The 19,058-nt window shown below is 41.8% G+C and overlaps 1 protein-coding gene across 1 annotated transcript in view; it reads right to left on the reverse strand.

The window, feature by feature from the left end:
* Window positions 1-2,121: 2,121 nt before the first annotated feature.
* POLE (DNA polymerase epsilon, catalytic subunit) overlaps window positions 2,122-19,058 on the reverse strand; it is a 132,514-nt gene continuing 115,577 nt past the window's right edge. Inside the window, exons 39-49 of the mRNA XM_077461194.1 lie at window positions 18,735-18,936; window positions 18,382-18,555; window positions 17,244-17,369; window positions 17,026-17,158; window positions 16,734-16,932; window positions 16,425-16,556; window positions 7,617-7,810; window positions 7,119-7,319; window positions 6,905-7,030; window positions 2,444-2,533; window positions 2,122-2,362 (exon numbers count right to left, since the gene is read on the reverse strand). Of these exons, the coding sequence (XP_077317320.1) occupies window positions 2,249-2,362; window positions 2,444-2,533; window positions 6,905-7,030; window positions 7,119-7,319; window positions 7,617-7,810; window positions 16,425-16,556; window positions 16,734-16,932; window positions 17,026-17,158; window positions 17,244-17,369; window positions 18,382-18,555; window positions 18,735-18,936 (1,691 nt within the window). The 3' untranslated portion in view covers window positions 2,122-2,248. The remainder of the gene's footprint in view (window positions 2,363-2,443; window positions 2,534-6,904; window positions 7,031-7,118; window positions 7,320-7,616; window positions 7,811-16,424; window positions 16,557-16,733; window positions 16,933-17,025; window positions 17,159-17,243; window positions 17,370-18,381; window positions 18,556-18,734; window positions 18,937-19,058) is intronic.

Genomic DNA, 19,058 nt, shown 5'->3' on the forward strand with positions numbered 1-19,058 from the left:
GCAGGTGACCCGGTTGCAATTGCCTGGATTTCGGGGGAAGAAACACCAGTTTCTGAAGCCATGCTGACCCTACACTGTCTGCCACCCAAAGGGGACTTAGGGCAGTGACAGTCCCACCCTCCTTGCTGCCGCTGACTGAGGGGCTCTAAACTGCCAGACTCAGCACCCTGAGTTCTGCGCTGTTCACAGCAGTGCCTGTAGACCCCTAGTGCTACCAGGTGCAGAGGAAATCCAAACTGTCGGTGGCAGTCCATCAGAACGATCGCTAAAACAATCTGAAAAACGTGCTCAGACTACATACAACAGCCACCCAGCGTCCAGTAAAACAGACAGGAAGCTAAAAGCACATGTAGCTGCTGCTGGAGAACATTGAAATGTGATCAGGCTTCTAGAAAATGGGCACCAGTGTCCTGAATAGGGAAGCACTGGGAAAATGGCCGCTTGAAGCCTAGAAGATCTGCTGCCCTTGCCCACACCTAAAATGGTCACCGGCCAGCTTCCATGAGGGACAAAAATGTGGCAGAGACACAGCGCTGTACCAAAGATACAGCCAGACCCTCACAGGCACCTCCCAGGAGCTAAACACACAGGATCCAGGCACCACCAGCCAGTCCCTTATCCCAGGTGAGAGCCTTGAGGGATCTTACACACACCGCTCAGTACGACATGCAGCACCCCCCCCCCCCTGGGAGGGGGAGGGGAGGGAAGATAGGGACAGGGGAGGGAAGAGAGGGAGGTGAGGGACCCCCGAATCGACCTCCCCGGGAATGCGCAGCTGCTCAACCCCGCCAGGGCAGGGAGAGCTGTACTTGCCTGTCCTGAAGCTGGGAGTCATATGTACGCCCCGGAGCATAAAAGCTCACCGACCACCTCTGGAGCTGAGGTATGTCATGGCCTGCCGAGCCGTAGCTGCGATCTGCGCACGCTCGATGGCCGGATTGGGGAGACTACAAGGATAAGGGTATCCAGCCTGTCACCCAGCCGGCTCTTGATAGCAGATCACAGGATCATTCATCTTGCGCAAAAACCCAAGCTTCTGCGTAAAAAAAAAGCACGGACCGATGGGCCCGCAGGGTTCCTAGGTCCTTCTCCTTTACTAGGCAAAGTAAAACTGATGCTGCTTTGCAGGGTGGAGGGTTGTAGCCTGAGGGACCGCCCCCCTGGGCGGAACTAAGAGTTTTGAGTGTTGTGTTACAACTATGCCTAATATTCTCCTAGTGATAAGGCTAACAACCCATTTGTTACAGAGAGGAGCTGTGTCGGTCGGTAAAAATTATTTTGTCTGGCTGCGGTCAGTCCTCATAAAGAACATCCTGTACTAGTGTGTGGACTTAAAACATCTTTGTAGGCTACTTGGGTAGAGATCCCTTATTTTTGTGACTGTTTGCTCAGGTGGGGGCAGTTCTAACTTCAAAAGAGTGTACAGCCTCCACCAAAACTGCAATGGTTTCCACAATTGGTGAGTCTGACAGCTTTTCAGAATGGGGCACCAACTGTCGGTGCTCATATCTTTTGCATCCCATGGTCTTTAGATGTGCAGCGACCTTCCACATGAGCTCTGACACAGAAGCCAAAAACTCCTCTCTAGTTAAGGAGGAATAGAGTGCAACAAAGCGGTAAGGGAGAGACTCGGAGAGGTGTAGACTGAAATTTAAAGTACTTTAAGCAGCGTTATCTGAGGGCCCTCGCCTGAATTACCTCATCATTATCACCCTGCTCACAGTGTGTGCTGGCCTTCCCCCTTGTGCCTGATGTCTGCCATATAGATAGGGGATCCCCTTAGTACTCATCTGTGCTGTGGGGCAGAAGGGGCACAGCTGGCCCTTGTCTCATCACTGAAGTGGTGTCTAAATTTTTTGTGTCCAATCACCTGAAGGTGGCTGCATAGAACCCAGGGTCTATGAATACAGGAGAATGTGTTCTGTACCATACAATTCACTTACTAAAATAATTTTTATTAATTCAATTGTACCTTACAATTTTAATGATATTTGCTATTCTGTCAGAAAGATCTTACCCTGTTGATGCGGATCATAAAATGGCTGAATATTTAATGCATCCTTACAGCTCCATGGATTTATATCATAAATGGCTTACTAGAACAATAAAAACAATACACTATTTGTAGATTTAAACATTTATTATGAAGTTACAATTTACAAACAACAATAACAGAAAGGGTCAGATACTGACCAGTCCCCCAGCACATAGAGTTGAGGGCCTTGTAAAACCATAGCTTTGTATGGAATCATTTAGAAAGGTGTGAATTTTGTTGCATCAGCCAGTTAATTGTTTCTAGAAGATGTTGCATTTGGTAATGTTGAGCAATATTCCGGAAAGCATTCATCTGTTCCATGAGAGTCTGAAACAGAAAGGTTATGGTCAGAGAAACCCACAATACATAAAAATACAATAAATGCCTTCCATGAACCCATAAACAAACCTTTACTGAAATGGTGAAGCTGAAGTCACCAGCACAGCTGCAGTACACAGGCATGTTCGCTTCTTTCACACCTTTACATTTCAAACACACCTGGGAAAGAATGATTGAAAAGTAAAAATCATGCATGGGGGTGCGATAGACAATGAAAAATTTTACCTGAATGTAGTAAAGTAAACAAAAAACCTCAGGTGTTTAGAACCACTAACCGCTTGCCGACCACCTCACCCCGATATACATCGGCAGAAGGGCTCGTACAGGCAGACCAACGTACTTGTACGTTGCACTTTAAGAGGCGGATACCCACAATCGTCTCACAGAGAGGAAAAACAGGGAGATGCTAATGTAAAACAAGCATCTCCCCGTTCTGCCTAGTGAAGGTGTTACCGACCTCTGCTCTATGTGATCGGGAGCAGAGAATTCGGTGACGTGTCATACATAGCCACGGCCCCCCACAGAATCACTCCCCAGGGCATACTTAACCCCTACACTGCCCCCTAGTGGTTAACCCCTTCACTGCCAGTGTCATTTACAGTGCATTCGTATAGCAGATTGCTTTATGAATGACAATGGTCCCAAAAATATCTGATGTGTCCGCCATAATGTCGCAGTCACACACAAAAAAGAAGAAAATAAAATCGCTGATTGCCGCCATTACTAGTAAGGAAAAAAAAAAAATTAATAAAAAAGCCATAAAACGATCCCCTATTTTGTAAACGCTATAACATTTGTGCAAACCAATCAACGCTTATTGCGATTTTGTTTAACCAAAAATATGTAGAAGAATATGTATTGGCCTAAACGGAAGAAAAAAAAGTTTTTTTCTATATTTTTGGGGGATTTATTATAGCAAAATGTAAAACAATGTGTTTTTTTTTTTTCAAAATTGTCGCTCTTTTTTTGTTTATAGCGCAAAAAAAAAAAAATAAAAAAAAAAAAAATCGCAGGGGTGATCAAATACCACCAAAAGAAAGCTCTATTTGTGGGGAAAAAAAAGGACGTAAAATTTTTTTCGGGAGCCACGTCGCATGACCGCACAATTGTCAGTTAAAGCGAATTGCAAAAAGTACTCTGGTCAGGATGGGGGTAAACTCTGCCGGGGCTGAAGTGGTTAAAGAATTAGAAAAACTGTTGAATTTGACCTGTAGAATTTGCCCTCCTATGCTAGGCCATTCATTTTTTGAGAGGTTGAGTTGTCTCCCCAATATACAGGTCTTTAACCACTTGACAACTGGGCACTTAAACCCCCCTCGTGACCAGACCAATTTTCAGCTTTCAGCGCTCTCACATTTGAATAACAATTACGCAGTCATGTAACACTGTACTCAAATGAATTTTTTGTCCTTTTTTCATACAAATAGAGCTTTCTTTTGGTGGTATTTGATCACCTCTGGGTTTTTTATTTTTTGCTCTAAAAATTTAAAAAGACCGAAAATTTAAAAAAAAAAAAAAAAAAACTATTTTTTTCTTTGTTTCTGTGATAAAATTTTGCAAATTAATTTTTCTTCATAAATTTTGGCCACGATTTATACTGCTACATATCCTTGGTAAAAATAACCCAAATTAGTGAATATTATTTGGTCTTTGTGAAAGTTAGAGAGTCCACAAGCTGTGGTGCCAATCATAAAAAAATCACAACTGATGTACTGGTGGCCTATTTAATTTCTTGTGACCTGAACAAGCCAGGAAAGTCCAAATACCCCCTAAATGACCCCTTTTTTGAAAGTAGACATTCCAATGTATTTAGTAAGAGGCATGGTGAGGTTTTTGATGTTGTCATTATTTCCCACAATTGTTTGCAAAATTAAGATTTTTTTCCCCACAAAATTGTCATTATAATAGGTTATTTCTCTCACATGGCATGTGTATACCACAAATAATGCCCCAAAATACATTCTGCTACTCCTCCTGAGTATAACGATATCACATGTGTGGGACTTTTCCACAGCCTAGCCACATAGAGAGGCCCAACATGCAGGGAGCGCCATCACGTGTTCTAGGAGCATAAATTACACATCTAACTTCTTGACCACCTGTTACACTTTTGAAGGCCCTGGTGCACCAGGACAATGACATGCGACACTCACGTGGCACTGTTGACACGTGACACTGACAGGTGGCACTGATACGTAGCACTGGTGACAGATGGCACAGTGGTACTGGGGACAGGTGGCACTTTATATTTTTACTAACCGCTACAGTGGTTCATCTCTCCCTCCTCACATGCTGCCTCTGTGTGAGGAGGGAGAGCCGGCGATGAGAGATGATCTCATATGTTTACATATGAGATAATCTCTCATTGGACACGCCGATCGTGCTATAAACGGCCGCTGTGATTGGCCATTTACAGCGATCTGTGACTGGCTGTGTCCAAGGGACATGGCCAGCACAGAACTGACCCGATGCGCTCTCGCGGGAGCGCGCCTTGTGGAAGTAAACAGGACAACGTCCAGGGACGGTCTCCCGGCAAATGGCGGCCGTGCTGCAGCCGTCTTTCGGCTATAGCGCAGACGCCTAGTGGTTAAAAGACACAAGTATGCAGCGTTTGCAGAAAGAGCAATTTGTTATTTTGTGCCTCTTCCGTTGTAAACGTATTATTTTTATCCAAAGTTTGTGTGTTCAGTAAAAGATGTTTTTTCCAGTGTTTTAACCAGTTCTTTACCAGGCCACAGTCAAAAGATGTCCTTGGTAGTAAGTGGAATGCTGGGCTTATGGCTACAGCAATATGCCACAACGCCAGTATTTCTTTTTTTCAGCCGGCAATTCTCTAACCACTAAAAGTGATCTGAGACATTGCAAGACCCTGACAATCACAGGCATTACTCCTAGAGGTAGAGGCATGATGGGATTTGTAGTTTCACCATAGCGGGAGTGCCATGGTTGCCTACCCGTGGTCTAAGAGAACCGGAGCAATGTCATGTCACAACTGGTTCCAGTCCAATTTGATCTAACGCTTTACATTGTAAGGAAGAAATCTGGGGTCTTATAGACCCCAGATCTCTTCATAGAGAGCACCTGTTGCTGCTTATTTCAATCACAAGGGATGTTTACATTATATACTTTTTTGTATAAAAAGGGACAGTGTAAAAATAAAAATAGGTAATGAAAAAGTAAAAAACGAAACAAAAACTAGATTCCCGTAGAAATTTTTATAGTGTGGCCTAAGTATTTTGCCCAAAATCTGCATTTGAAAAAAAAAAAAAAAACACTGTGTGACACAAAAAATTGCAATGACCGCTATTTTATTCCCTAGGGTATTTTCTAAAAAAATAAATATGTTTGAGGGATCCAAGTAATTTTCTAGCAAAAAACAAACAAAAATAAAAACAGACAGATTTTTACATAAATGAAAGAAGTGTCAGAATTGACGTGGCTAATCCTGACCCATATATCATTTACAAACTTGGATAAAATTTGTGTTAAGCCTAAGTTAAAGGCTCGTCTCCAGCTGTCCCATGTACAGGTTAACTACTATGGGAGATGCCATGGCAGAGTCAGGTTTGTCTGTCTGTAGAAATTACCCTTGTACTTAAAGAATACTTATAGCTTGTGCTGAGCTACATGTGGAGATGAAACAAGCCAGCACCTAATTCTAGCATATAAGGGAAGCGTTTGGGGGGTGGGAGCCGTGCAGTTTTGACTCTACAAACTAGAAGTAAAACTTGGTCATACAATTTCTCCAGTTGACATGGAATTAGTCTCGGCACAGCTTTTTATTTTCCAAGCAGTTTCTTAGCAGACCATACTGGGAACTGTAACACCAATGCATCTGAAGAATCAGTGTGTTCAGGTCTTAAATACATTTGTTACACTCTTGTTGTGGATACATTAAATTCTTCCCTGCTAGATCAACTGTAGCGCTACTTTTACTACCTCTAGTGACTGAAGAAACAGTTGATTGACATCTGGAGAAGGGAGGTGCAGCCTATGGTGTCCATGCTAAAGCTTTTTAGTCTGGGCATGCAGGATAGTATGAAATAATTTTAAAAATGGAATTGTGCAAAATGGTCTATGTTATCTAAATAGCAATGCCAGCCACAACATGCTAATTCATATGCCTATGCATTGCACCTCTGATTTTGGGCCTGTAGAAATTTTTGTGCAACATCACACATCCAGGGAAGGCACTGGACAACAAGTAAAATAAGTGCACGTGTTGAGAATTTAAATTTCACATATCAATGCAACTGGGGCATGGATGTGTTTATACTGTATATTACAGCAAAGCGAGAGAAGGTCACCAGCACATCAAGGATCTCCAGAACCAGTCCAAAGCTCTATTCAGAGACAGTCTCTTGCTCTGACTAAACATCGTTCCAGCTGGTGGTTACTTCAGCACCCACTTCTATGCACAGCCATTTCTACAGGAACGTGTGCGTTGGGAATAGTGCGTTGACATATTACATAAACTCACCCTACTAAGATCTGTAGCATTGGGTGATGAACCAAATGTGTATAGCTTACCAAATCCTGCAACATGAAAGCCATCATCTTCTTCTGTAGAGCCTCCACCAGTGACATCTCAATGTTGTCAGAGTCATACTCAGCTTGGCAGTTTGAACAGACCCACTGTGGCAGCACTGACCCATCCTGTGTTAGTAAGGGATAACAATAATATTAAAATGATTACAGGCAGTGCACTATGCAAAGCAATCATATTTTCAATCTTTGGACATACCTGACTAAGTAAAGGATCTTTGCACAAGTCAAGATCACGACAAAAATTACAGTTACGGCAAATTATTTCAGGAAGGATGTAAGAGCGACAAGGATCCCTAAATTGTGCATACTCCGAAAACTCCCCTACGTCAATTAACCGCAAGAGATCTCTCTTCAGCTTGTTGACCTGGTTGGTTATATTCGAATCCAAAGAAAGGACCTGTAAAAATCATAAACCTAGTGTTAGTTTAGAAGCAGATTTATGTAGTATTATGGCTCAACTATTGCATTTGCTCATTTAATTGTGGTATTTTGCCAAGTAAGCACAGATGATTTTCTATAAAATGTCTAAATTATTAAAGTATGTAGAGACGTGCAGGATACAAAATACACACATTCATTAAATACATGCAGAACATGCCTCTTAGTTTGTGTGTGTCATGATTAATGCTTTGCCATCCAGGAGTAGTAACTATTACAGTTGTAACTCCATACCCAAATTACAGTGTTGCCTCACCTCACAAACATATTTTATAAACTCCAATGCAGGATTGTTCAGGAGCAAATGGGATCCTGGCAAGACTGGGAACATTTCAGAGGGCTCGGTGACATGGCGCGTCCCTGTTACTTTTTTCTGTATCTTTTGTGTGATTGTGAAGAAGTTTTGTGTCAACTCATTTGCTACATAGTCCTGTGAAAAGGTGATTAGACCTGTGAAAGACAGATGGATATTAACTGAAACAGAAAATAGGATTAACAGTAAAAAAATACAAACAAGTACAGATTTGGCTAAAATTTTTGTGTGTAGAAATGATAAAAAGTGAAGGTGACATGGTAACATTTTATGAAAAGTTTTTTTTTTTTTTTTTATAAAACAAACCACATTTTACAGTGTTTACTCAGATATAGGGCTAGCAGAATATATAGCAGCAACCACCAGAGCCAATTAAAGGCTCAGTCCACCCAAAACACATTTCACTTTTTGGGAAGATTGAGAGCTAAAGTAGCATCACCAGCAGGAGGAAAGAAAAACTGGTTAATCCCCCAGGGGCCCCCCGTCACACTTGTCCCAATTCCAATTTGAGCAATATAAAAATCCTATTATTTGGTTTAATTTCTAACAGATTACCTGTAAAATCCTTTTCTTTGAAGTACACCACGGGACACAGAGCCATAGTAGTTACTGTGTGGTTTATAGGCCACCTTCAGGTGATGGACACTGGCACGCCATAAATTAAAAAGTGCACTCCCTATATAACTCCCCTCCCACTGGTGGAAGTACCTCAGTCTTGTAGCAAAGCAATACACGTGTATACCAAGGGAGGGAGGGACCTCTGTGTCCCGTGATGTACTTCAAAGAAAAGGATTTTACGGGTATGCTGTTATAAAAATGCTATTTTCGTACATCATGGGACACAGAGCCATAGTAGTTACTTTGTGGGATGTTCCATAGCAATGCCAACTGAAGGGAGGGAGACAACAAAAGTAGGGCACCAAGAGACTAAAGCAACCTGCAGTACACTGCACTCAAAGACGATGTCCTCATGCCCTTTTATATCTATTTGATAGAATCTGGTAAATGTATGGACTAAAGACCAAGTTGCGGCCTTGCAGATTTAAGCCATGGAGGCTTGGTGATGCACTGCCCAAGAAGCACTAACAGCCCTGGTGGAGTGCGCTTTAATATGAAAAGGAGGAACTTTGCTCTTAAACCATAAGTTTCAACAATCACTTGAATTCATTTAGAAACAGTAGATTTCAATGCCATCTGTCCTCTTTTAGGACCATCTGGCAACACAAACAAAACCTTTGTTTATGAATCTGAGTGGTCAGTCACTTTCAATAGACCCTGACCGCTCTTCATCACATCAAGAAAATGTAGTGACTTTTCTTCCACAGAAACAAAGTTCTGGAAAAAAATGAAGGCAGAATATCCTGGTTTAAATGAAAACCTGATAATACCTTCGGTATGAATTCAGGATGAGGCCGCAATACAGCCTCATCCTTATGAGCGACCAATACGGCTCCTTACAAGAAAGAGCAGCCATCACTAATACTCTTCATGCAGAAGATATGGCAAAGAAAATTATTTTTCCCCCCTCAAGAGAACCAAGGGAATATCTCGTACTGGCTCTGTTTCTATAAGCAGACAGGACTAAAATGAAGTCAAAAGCTTCAGGGGAGGCCAACTGGAGGATTAATCCATGTTACCCCCGGAATAAAGTTACGAACCACAGAGAGAGACGCAAGTGTTTGATGAAAAGAAAGACTGATATCTGGCCATGGATAGTCCTCAAAGCCAGCTTCAATTCTAATCCCATCTGTAGGAATTCAAGGAACCTACCTATGACATATTTCCTGGGGTGCCAACCCCTGGATCTACACCAGGAGACATATAAAAGAAAGAAAAAAAAAGAACTGCGCTAACCTCAAATTCCCAAAGTGAATGAGATATATGTACGTGCTAAACCCACTATATAAACCTTAATATCTCTGAAACCACCTCAAAGAATAGTGCATATATACTGGACGATGCAAGTTATTACGAAACGCGTAGGGCAGTGCGAACGTGTCAACGTCACCCCAGTCGTGTTCGTTCGTTACAGACCAGGAAGGACGGGTTGGTTTTGTTCTGCAGCGTGTCCGGCCGGCGCACGCTTCTGTTTTGAGCCTGCTTTTAAATTATCTTATGTAAGTGTATACGTTCGTTATTTGCAAATTAAAATCATTGGTTTTACACTATCTGGAGCCTATGTTTTTCCCTATGTGATACCACATTGAGTTGGGAGTGACATGTGGAGTAACAGCCATAGCCCCATTGTGTGAAAGGTCTGGGATCGCTTGAGGGGGAACAGCTACCTGGATATCCATTTGATTGCATTTTGCCTGTGGTGACCCTCTGTAACGGGGGGGGGTCGCTTGGAGCTGGTTAGGAGCCAATTCATTTGTTTGGTGATGGGAAAAGCACATTATACTCCTGGAGAAGATATTTAATTTGTGCACTTCAAATCCAGCTATTCATATGAAGAATTTTTCACTGGTGTTTGTTTATTATATGGACACTTTACAGCAATATTTTGTCATATAATCATATGGACATTATATAGAGTTGACAATTTTTAGTAATTTATTTTATGCACTTTTTAAGTTTTGGGGTATGTTTTTATTTTTAGGGGTATATACATATAGATTTATACGACCTTTGTTGTTTTTGGGTGGTTCACATTATTGACACGCAATTGTGTTTTATATAAATTTTGTATATATATTTGTATGCACTATTCTTTGAGGTGGTTTCAGAGATATTAAGGTTTATATCGTGGGTTTAACACGTACATATATCTCATTCACTTTGGGAATTTGAGGTTAGTGTAGTTCTTTTTTTTTTTTTCTTTTTTGTTTATTTTTGTATTTTTGGTATACATCTGAATTGCAGCTTCCGACCAGTATTGTTTCCATTCCGTAGCAGTTTTTTCTCCCTTTCTTTTACCAGGAGACATATGCCTTCCAGATTCTTGACTCTGGAAGCCGGCTTCCTAGCATTTACCAAAGTAAAACTACTGAGACTAATTGCCTTTGATCATTCAGAATGGGGATCTCAACAGCCAAACCGCTAAATTTAGTGCTTGAAAGGTAGGATGGAACACCTGACCTCGCAAGAGAAGGTCTGGCCATAGTGGCAGGGTCCAAGGGTCCCCCACCGCCATCTTTACGATCTCAGAAAACCAAGATCCCCTGGGCCACAAGAATCACCTTCTTCCCTTCTTGCTTGGTCCTGTGAAGAAGGCACTGAAGCAGCAGAACAGGAGGGAAGGCATAGATCAGTAAAAAAAACTGATCCCACTGAAAAAAATCAAGGCATCCGTTTCGTATGCCAACGGATCCCTTGTCCTTGACACAAAGTTTCACATCCAGAGCTCTCCATCTTCTAGTATAGCAACAGAAACCTTTAAGGGTGAAAAGGACCATTTTCCCAGGAACAATTGTTGGCGACTTCAAGTAGTCCACCTGTCAATTCCTATTCCTGGAATGAGAATTGTAAATAGGCAAGGAATGTTGCTTTCTGCTAAGATAGAATATGATTCACCTCTTCCTGGGCCACACGACTTCTCTTGCCCCCTTAGTGAATGATAAAAGCCACAGCTGTGGCACTGTCGGATTGGATCCTGGCGTACTGCCGAATCTTTAGGATATTGATGGACAAGGTCATCACTGATTTGGACCATTTCCTTAGGGTAGATGCTTCTTCCAGGACTTCTCAGCCCAGAAGGCTGGCGTCTGTTACCACCTTCCAGGTAACTGGTAGAAAGGATTGAAGATTCTTGGATATCAACCACCAATTGGGGCTCTTCATGCACATTGGGGGATAAACACATTAGGAAGCCCAGAGCTTGGGCCTTCTTGTTCCCAGTTGACAGGATGCTGTTTTGCAGCAGTCTTAAATGAAACTGCGCATAAGGAACGGCCTCAAAAGAAGCCACCATCTTTCCCAACAAATTCACGCAAAGCCAAATAGAGGGATTCTTCTTTGACTTGAGTAACTTAATCAGTTCCCTTATGGAACTGATCCTTTCCTGGGGAACAAACATTCTCTTCTGAGCTGTATCAATGATCAGTCCCAAGTACTGCAATCTCCTTGATGGATTTAAGGAGGATTTTGTTATTCTTATAATTAGAATCGATTATTCTTCTCTTGTGATCAGTTGAACTCCAGATGTATTGAGAAGCTGACAATTTATTTCAGATGTGTCACACAAATGGATTATGCTTAAAAGCCAAAAGATGCAGTACGAATCACACAAAGATGTATATTCCCCCTCCTCATATCTACAATAAATTAGCCTCAACTATTGGATGAGGAAACACAGATAGCGTGTCTGGTACAAAATGGTATTATATTTGGCTAGATTTTCCTGTACAGTCTTGTTCTACCATATATGGTTAAGCTTAATCATCCTACAACTTTCTGGAGTTAGTTAAAGCAAAACTATATAGCAAGTTAATACAACGTGCTCAGAAGTAATTTTAAAATCAGTCTCAGGGTTATTGTTTTTCCTAATAATTTTTCTAATAGTCACACAATAAAACATTTAAAACTTTTCTAATATTTCTCTAGTCTGAGAATCCAACCTAGGTATTCCAGGTAACCAACTGCGGTGACCAAAGTTTGGATTAAGCGGGCTACCAAATTGATCTATGAAGAGAAGATCTAAATAGGCTAGTATTGTTATACCTTGAGCCATTACCCTGGCTAAAGGAGGAGCCTCTGTAAACATTCGAGGTGGAGTAGCTAGAACAAAATGCAAAGCTACAAACTGAAAATGAAGATTTTCTACCTTGAAGCGTAAATTTCAGGGGAAAAAAATACCACATGGAAAAAAGCATTCTTGACGTCGATTGATGCTAGATGTTCTCCCCCCTTGTAGGACGGAGACTACTGATTGGATTGATTCCATGCGAAAGAATGGATATTCAAACCAGGTTTAGATATTTGATCTCCAAAATGGGTCTGACATCCCCGTACAGTTTTGGAACCGTAAAAAAAAAAAAAGTTTTGAAAAAACCCTAATCCTTGCTCTACCAAGTGGACCACCGATCTCAAGCTAGAAAGAGAGACTCTTCACTGGATCTCTGGGAACGTTTTGATCTTAGAAAACGAGGAGACAGGAATTGATATAGTTCCTGACAGACCCATGAAAGCTTTAGAAGCCTTCCCCCCACTCGAAGCGGGAGCACTCTTTCATAAGGCTTTTGACCCTGGGACTGACCCTGAGGTTTACCACTCAAATTCCAACGGTGGAAGCCGTCGTGACTGCCTGGAGGCAGATGCGCCTGGCACTAGAGAAGCAGTACATTTAAAAGAAAAATACTTAAACTTCTTAACCGGAAAAAAAGGGAACTTTTCCATTAGAAATTCTTTGGATATACTTATCCAGATTGCCTCCAAATAACCGTTCACCATAAAAAGGGAAACTGGGCATGAACTTTTGTATGGCGCTTCGGCTAACAATCTTTCAACCATAGGATTCTATGCACATGTACCAGCCTTAGCATGAGCTGTGACGCCTGAAGAATAGAATCTTTCATAGCGATAACTGTAAAACAGAACGCTTCTGATAAGCCGGCCAAACCCTGGGCCAGCTGATCAGGAATAACTTTGGAGTACATGGCACATGGAATTCCCAGGCAGTCTCCCATACAGGTACTAACCAGGCCTGACCCTGCTTAGCCTCCAAGATCAGACTAGATCAGGCACTTTCAGGATGATGTGGCTGTAGGTTTCTGAATGCCAGCACAGGTTTGAATGACTGAACCTGCGGGCGAAATATATATATATATATATATATATATATATATATATATATATATATTAAATTTAATTTTTTTTAAAAGGAACTCCAACTTCTTATCTGTTGGACCCTTTAGCATATGAGCATGGTCTACTGGACAAGTCAGGTTTTTGTTTACAGAGGATATAGCAGCGTTAATCGCTGGAACTGCCCATAAAGCCCTTCCTCAATAGAATAAAGTATTGAGAACTTTTTCAGAGGAAAAAATAGGAATTTTTGTACTTACCGTAAAAAAATACTTTTCTCTGTAATTCACCGACTGACACAGCTCCTCTCATTGGATTGTTACGCCACCTTTAGGAAAATACTAGGCATTACATGTTATGTAAAACACAGAACTTTCCAGTTCAGCCCAGGGGGCGGTCCCTTAGGTAACAACCCCCCAGCCTGCCATGCAGCCATCAGTACGTCAACAAGCAGTATAACGTAAAGAAAAACAGGAGGGGCGGGTGCTGTCATTTGGTGAATTACAGAGAAAAGGATTTTATGGTGAGTACAAAACAAATCCCCATTTTCTCTTATAATCACCGACTGACACAGCTCCTCTCTTAGCCATTGGGACGTCCCCAAGCAGTGCAAAACGAGGGGTGGGGAAAACAGCATAAAAACTTCATCCGCCATGGCAAATGGGAACTAGTATAAATTTACCCACAAAAAACAACAGTATGTGGAAAAAAACACCACAAAAACAGGGTACACCTCAACAGGAGGCACTACCCTCAACACGCTCCAAAAATGCGGGAACTAATGCAACAGTGCATTAACTTACACACACCGTTCAACAGCCCAGTTATGCAGCATTCCGGTCATATCTGTGCCCCTGAGCATTGCGCTCACTTGCCGCCCCTGGAGCCTGAGTGGCCGATCCAGCGTGCAGCTAGCGTCTGCACACGCTCGATGGCCAGGCTAGGGAGACTACAAGGATCTATATTATCCAGCCTGTCACCCAGCCGGCTGTTGATAGAAGATCACAGGCTCCTAAAATCAGAAAAAATCCCTAGGACTGATGGTCCCAGCAGGGAGCCTAGGTCCTTCTTCACTAGGCAGAAAAAAAACTGAGCTGCAGGAAGCAGGCTGAGGGGTTACTACTAGAGGGACCGCCCCCCTGGGCGAAACTGTACAGTTCTGTTTTTTACGTGTATTACATGTTTTGCCTAGTCCTCTCCTGAAGGTGGTGTATTAACCCTATGGTCAAGATTAACAGAGCTGTGTCCGTCAATGAACTAAAGAGAAAGAAGTGTTTTCCCATGCGAGCGGCAGACTACAGGTCCTCTCAGACTTACAGAAAGAAGCATGGGGGGGTGTTACAAGCCAGCAAGTGGCGCGCTGATCGCACTTCCTGTCCGTTTTTTTATTTTTTTCTCTAAAAAAAAACAATCTGAGCGCTTTTACACGAGGGGGAGCGTATCAGCATAGGGGGGCAATAGGCGGGGAGACAAACCCCCGCTTAAGCTTACCGGAGGATCTGCTGTTCGGCTGGAGGAAGAGGAAAGCATTTTGGCTCTGACGCTGTTTCCAGCATGAGGCGGTGAGTGCTCAATACAGCCCGCGGTGGCGACACATGGGCATGACAACATTATTATATTTAAAGGAGACATTCATAAGAAAATTCAAAAGATTTCTTAGGAAACGCCACTTGCCTTTTCCGCCGCAGGGTTTTCTGTGGTAAACCAACAGACCCAATCTTCATCCTTCACAGTGGGTTCCGTTAAACCTTTAGGAGCAGGGGATCCTTGAGGAAACCCACAATCCTGGACATACAACAGCACTCTGCCAGCAAAAATGTTATGGCCTCACTACCAAAAAGTACTGGATCCCAGGGTCCAGCTCTCTAAAAAGAGAAGCATTCACAGGCAAAACCTTGTTTCTTCGGATACGAGGCCCGGGTACCATTCAATCTGGCCAAAAATAAGACACCTTGAATGGATCCGGTCAGCATAAGACACTTTGAATGGATCCCCAGCAAGGATTGCTCCAGTGGAGCTCAGCACAGCACATCTTTATTCGTGACCAACACCTTAGACACTGGCAAAAAAACTGAGGTACTCCCACCAGTGGGAGGGGTTATCTAGGGAGTGCACTTTTTAATTTAGGGCGTGCCAGTGTCCTTCACCTGAAGTAGGCCTATAACTTGTGATGTATGATAAGAAATGTATTTTCTGTCATTGCTAACTGTAGTTAGCACCCCCCACCCCAAAGCCTAAAAATATGGACATAGTGGGGGCGTTATTTACAGCCAGCACTGGGTCTCATGCCCCTTCTCCATTCTGTAGTACCGTGTTGCCACATCACTCTTGTTTTGATTACAGCGACGTTGGAGATGCAGTCTGCTATTTAGGGGAACGGACAGTGTGGAAACTGTCAGTTTGTGTTATGAATGACTGCAGCTGGAGAAAAGGGCTTTTATTTACAAAAAAACGAGTCAAACAGCACTATCCAGGATACTACACTACGCTGTGTAGGACACGGCTTGTGTTGTGATCCCTTTCTGAATAGCTTACAGCTCCTGCTGTTTGTTTACAAGCTGCTAGAGGGAGGGTAGGCAATCATGGAGAAGTGAAGATCTACCCATACAAAATAGAAGTTTTTTTTTTTTTTAGGCGATAACCTAGCCGAGATTAGAGGTCAGTAGTATGCAATACACAGTGGCAGGGGTCAGGAGCAACATAGGGTGCGGGGATCAGTAGCTAAACAGAGTTCAGAAGTATGTAACGCAAAGTGCAGGGTCCATTAGTGAGTAACACAGAGTTAAAAAGTATGTAACAGAGGGTAGGGTTCAGCATTAATTATAGCAGAGTGTAGGGATCAGGAACATGTAATGCAGAGTTAAAAGGTGTGTAGTATGTAACTCAGAGTGCAGGAGTTAGTACCAAGTAAAGTAGAGTGTAAAGGTCAGGAGTAGGTAATGCAGAACTCAGGATTTTCATAGACAAATATTGCACATAATGCACATTTTTTCATTCAGGTCCTCTTACCTGGCATGGCCCCAGTTTCACCTACTGCCTCTTGAGACACTTGGCTATTCTGCCTGCGCTTGATTGGAGTACTACCAGGAGCATTTCGTCTCATCTCCTCCTTCATGCTATGGTAGACAGCCACAATGTAAGCTGAAATAATAAAAACAAAAAACTTTTTTTTTTTTTTTTTTTTTTACACAGACACACACACTATATATATATATGTATATGTATGTATATAGTATAACACACAAGCTCTGGGGCATTCAGTTTACACTCATGTATATATAGATGTTCTAGACTGCATAAAGGAAAAGTACCACTTACCTGAAATGATCATCAGGAAATAACTCTGACATGATGCTGCCTGAGGCAGATATTGCACAATATTCCAACTATTCTCCAAGCACTCTTCAACCTGGTCCTCTGGCTGTTCATTATCTGAATGACCACCTGTTTCTTCTTCATCCTCCTCCTCGTCTTCACTGCCCGCCTCTTCATTACCCTGAGATTTCTTCTTCTCACTCTGAGTTATTAAAAATCAGACCGAGCATCATGACAAAGCCAAAACATCACAAACTTCATTAAGACTCAACCTAAATAATTTTCTAGGACTGACCTCTCCATAGTGCACACTAGAAGGAAGTTTGCCTTTAATTCCACCATAATTAGCAGGGTCCATCCACAGCAGAAACTCCCAGCAACGTGAAAATGAGATAGTTAAGGAGTGAAAGATCTCCCTGGAGTGAATACTGCAACAGAAATAGGGTCACATATCACAAGCTGCTAGAAATCAAGGTCACAAGAGGACAAAAACCATATAGCCATAAATTTTACCTCTGGGTAATGTATTCAACATAGGCTACAGCATCTTCTACCCGACGTTTCTTTGTGCTTAGAATAATGCGGTTGAAGTTGGCGTAAACTACAGAGGAACCCAGACGTTTAAATTCAGCGACCAGCCTTAAGGGGGTAAAGACATAGGTAGTTACTGCTCCCATGAAAACTGTGCAAAAATATGCATACCTGGAATTCAGCATTAATATAACTAAGACTCTAAATAGGGTAATTATTGCATTTCACAAACATATGCAAGGCGGAGGATGATCTTACAACATGAGAAAGGCACAAATCTGTAAATAATAAAAAAAATGGGGATAAAAATAGTAGTGCTTTTATTTAAACTTAAACCAGCCATTGCTTCTAGCTTGTAAAAGAGCTGAGAGGGGCTCAAAACATAATCTTAATGGAATGTCTTTGTATTGCCAGTTTTATTTTTGACAAGTTCAAAAAAATTGCAGCATATTTTACATGGTCTATTTGTTCTCTGGGGCTGCCAGAGGAGGAGTCACCTCAGTAGAAGGCATTTTTAAGGTGTGCCCTAAAATGATATTGTGCATTATATAGTTCAGAAACAAATATTAAAAGTACACTAAAATTACCTAGAATTGGGTTATGCAAACTGATAGATGTCCATGGTCTAGATATCTTAAGATTCCAACACTCTGTGGCAAAGCTTTGATATGAAATAAGTGTCTCAGGACTAGGTTTACAACCAATATGTTCAAAATATGCACCAGCATACTGTACACATTGTACCTATTTTTTTTAAATGTTTTTATGAACCGCACTGAAACTGCTGTACAGCTTAACTGTACTTTAATGACCTTTCTTGAAGGAGGAAGATAAATGTCATGAGAAATACAAACTAAGCCTCAAGAAATTATCTATCCCAATTGTCATTCTTTAGCAAGGCTGCCCAAAAGGTAGGAATTATCTTGGTACTGCAGATTTATTTTTGTGATTCTAAGAAAGCACATTTGTGTTGAACACCATGTTTTTGATTAACGATTCGACAAACTAATCCCACTTTGTTCAGATACACAGTGCAAGCTATACGTCGTTCAGTTATGGTTTTAAATGTACTTCCATCCCAGCCCTATTTAAAAATCACTATAGTAGCACATTTACTTACTGCAGGAACAATTTCTTCATCATGTTGTGGAGAGTTCGGTGAAGAGCAGGATCATAAAGAAGTGAGGATGGAGTTCGTAGCCATCGATAAAAATGCATAACTTGATTGTCTGCGTAGACATTGTGGTACTGAGTAATTTCCTTTACCCAACCCACCACCATGCTTTTCAAAATCCTACAGGGGAACAAAGAAAACAAACTACATTTGTTGCCATCTTAGCATGACTACACACAATAAAAAATCCATTTGGCTTTCTATCTTTCATTAGTCACTGTGGTCTTTAAAATTTTAAGAACTTTAGAAAACCTGCAAATTTATGCATTACATTTTACTGAAACGTCTAAACACAGTACCTGAAGGTGTTTGAGCAAAGCGCTGTCTCGTCGTAACTAGCAACAGCAGCGGCCTGGTTCCCAGTAACCATATCTTCAAGGGAAGCCTGCTGCAGCACATCAAAGCTAATACCTATACTGCCAGCACCTTCCAGGTCATTAATGTGATGCGACTGCAAGATACTGTTTACAGCCAGGCTCTGAATATCCAGCTCCACACACACTGCAGCAATGACAAAAATATATTACAATGCAGGTTGTAAAATGCGACTGCATTTCCAATGACTATAAACGATACAATGGTTATAGGTACTAGAGGCTACTGTAAATTATATAAAATTTATA

The sequence above is a fragment of the Lithobates pipiens genome, unplaced genomic scaffold (assembly GCF_037356315.1).
Source record: "Lithobates pipiens isolate NorthernLeopardFrog02 unplaced genomic scaffold, aLitPip1_a1.2 Scaffold_3, whole genome shotgun sequence".
Lineage (NCBI taxonomy): Eukaryota > Metazoa > Chordata > Amphibia > Anura > Ranidae > Lithobates > Lithobates pipiens.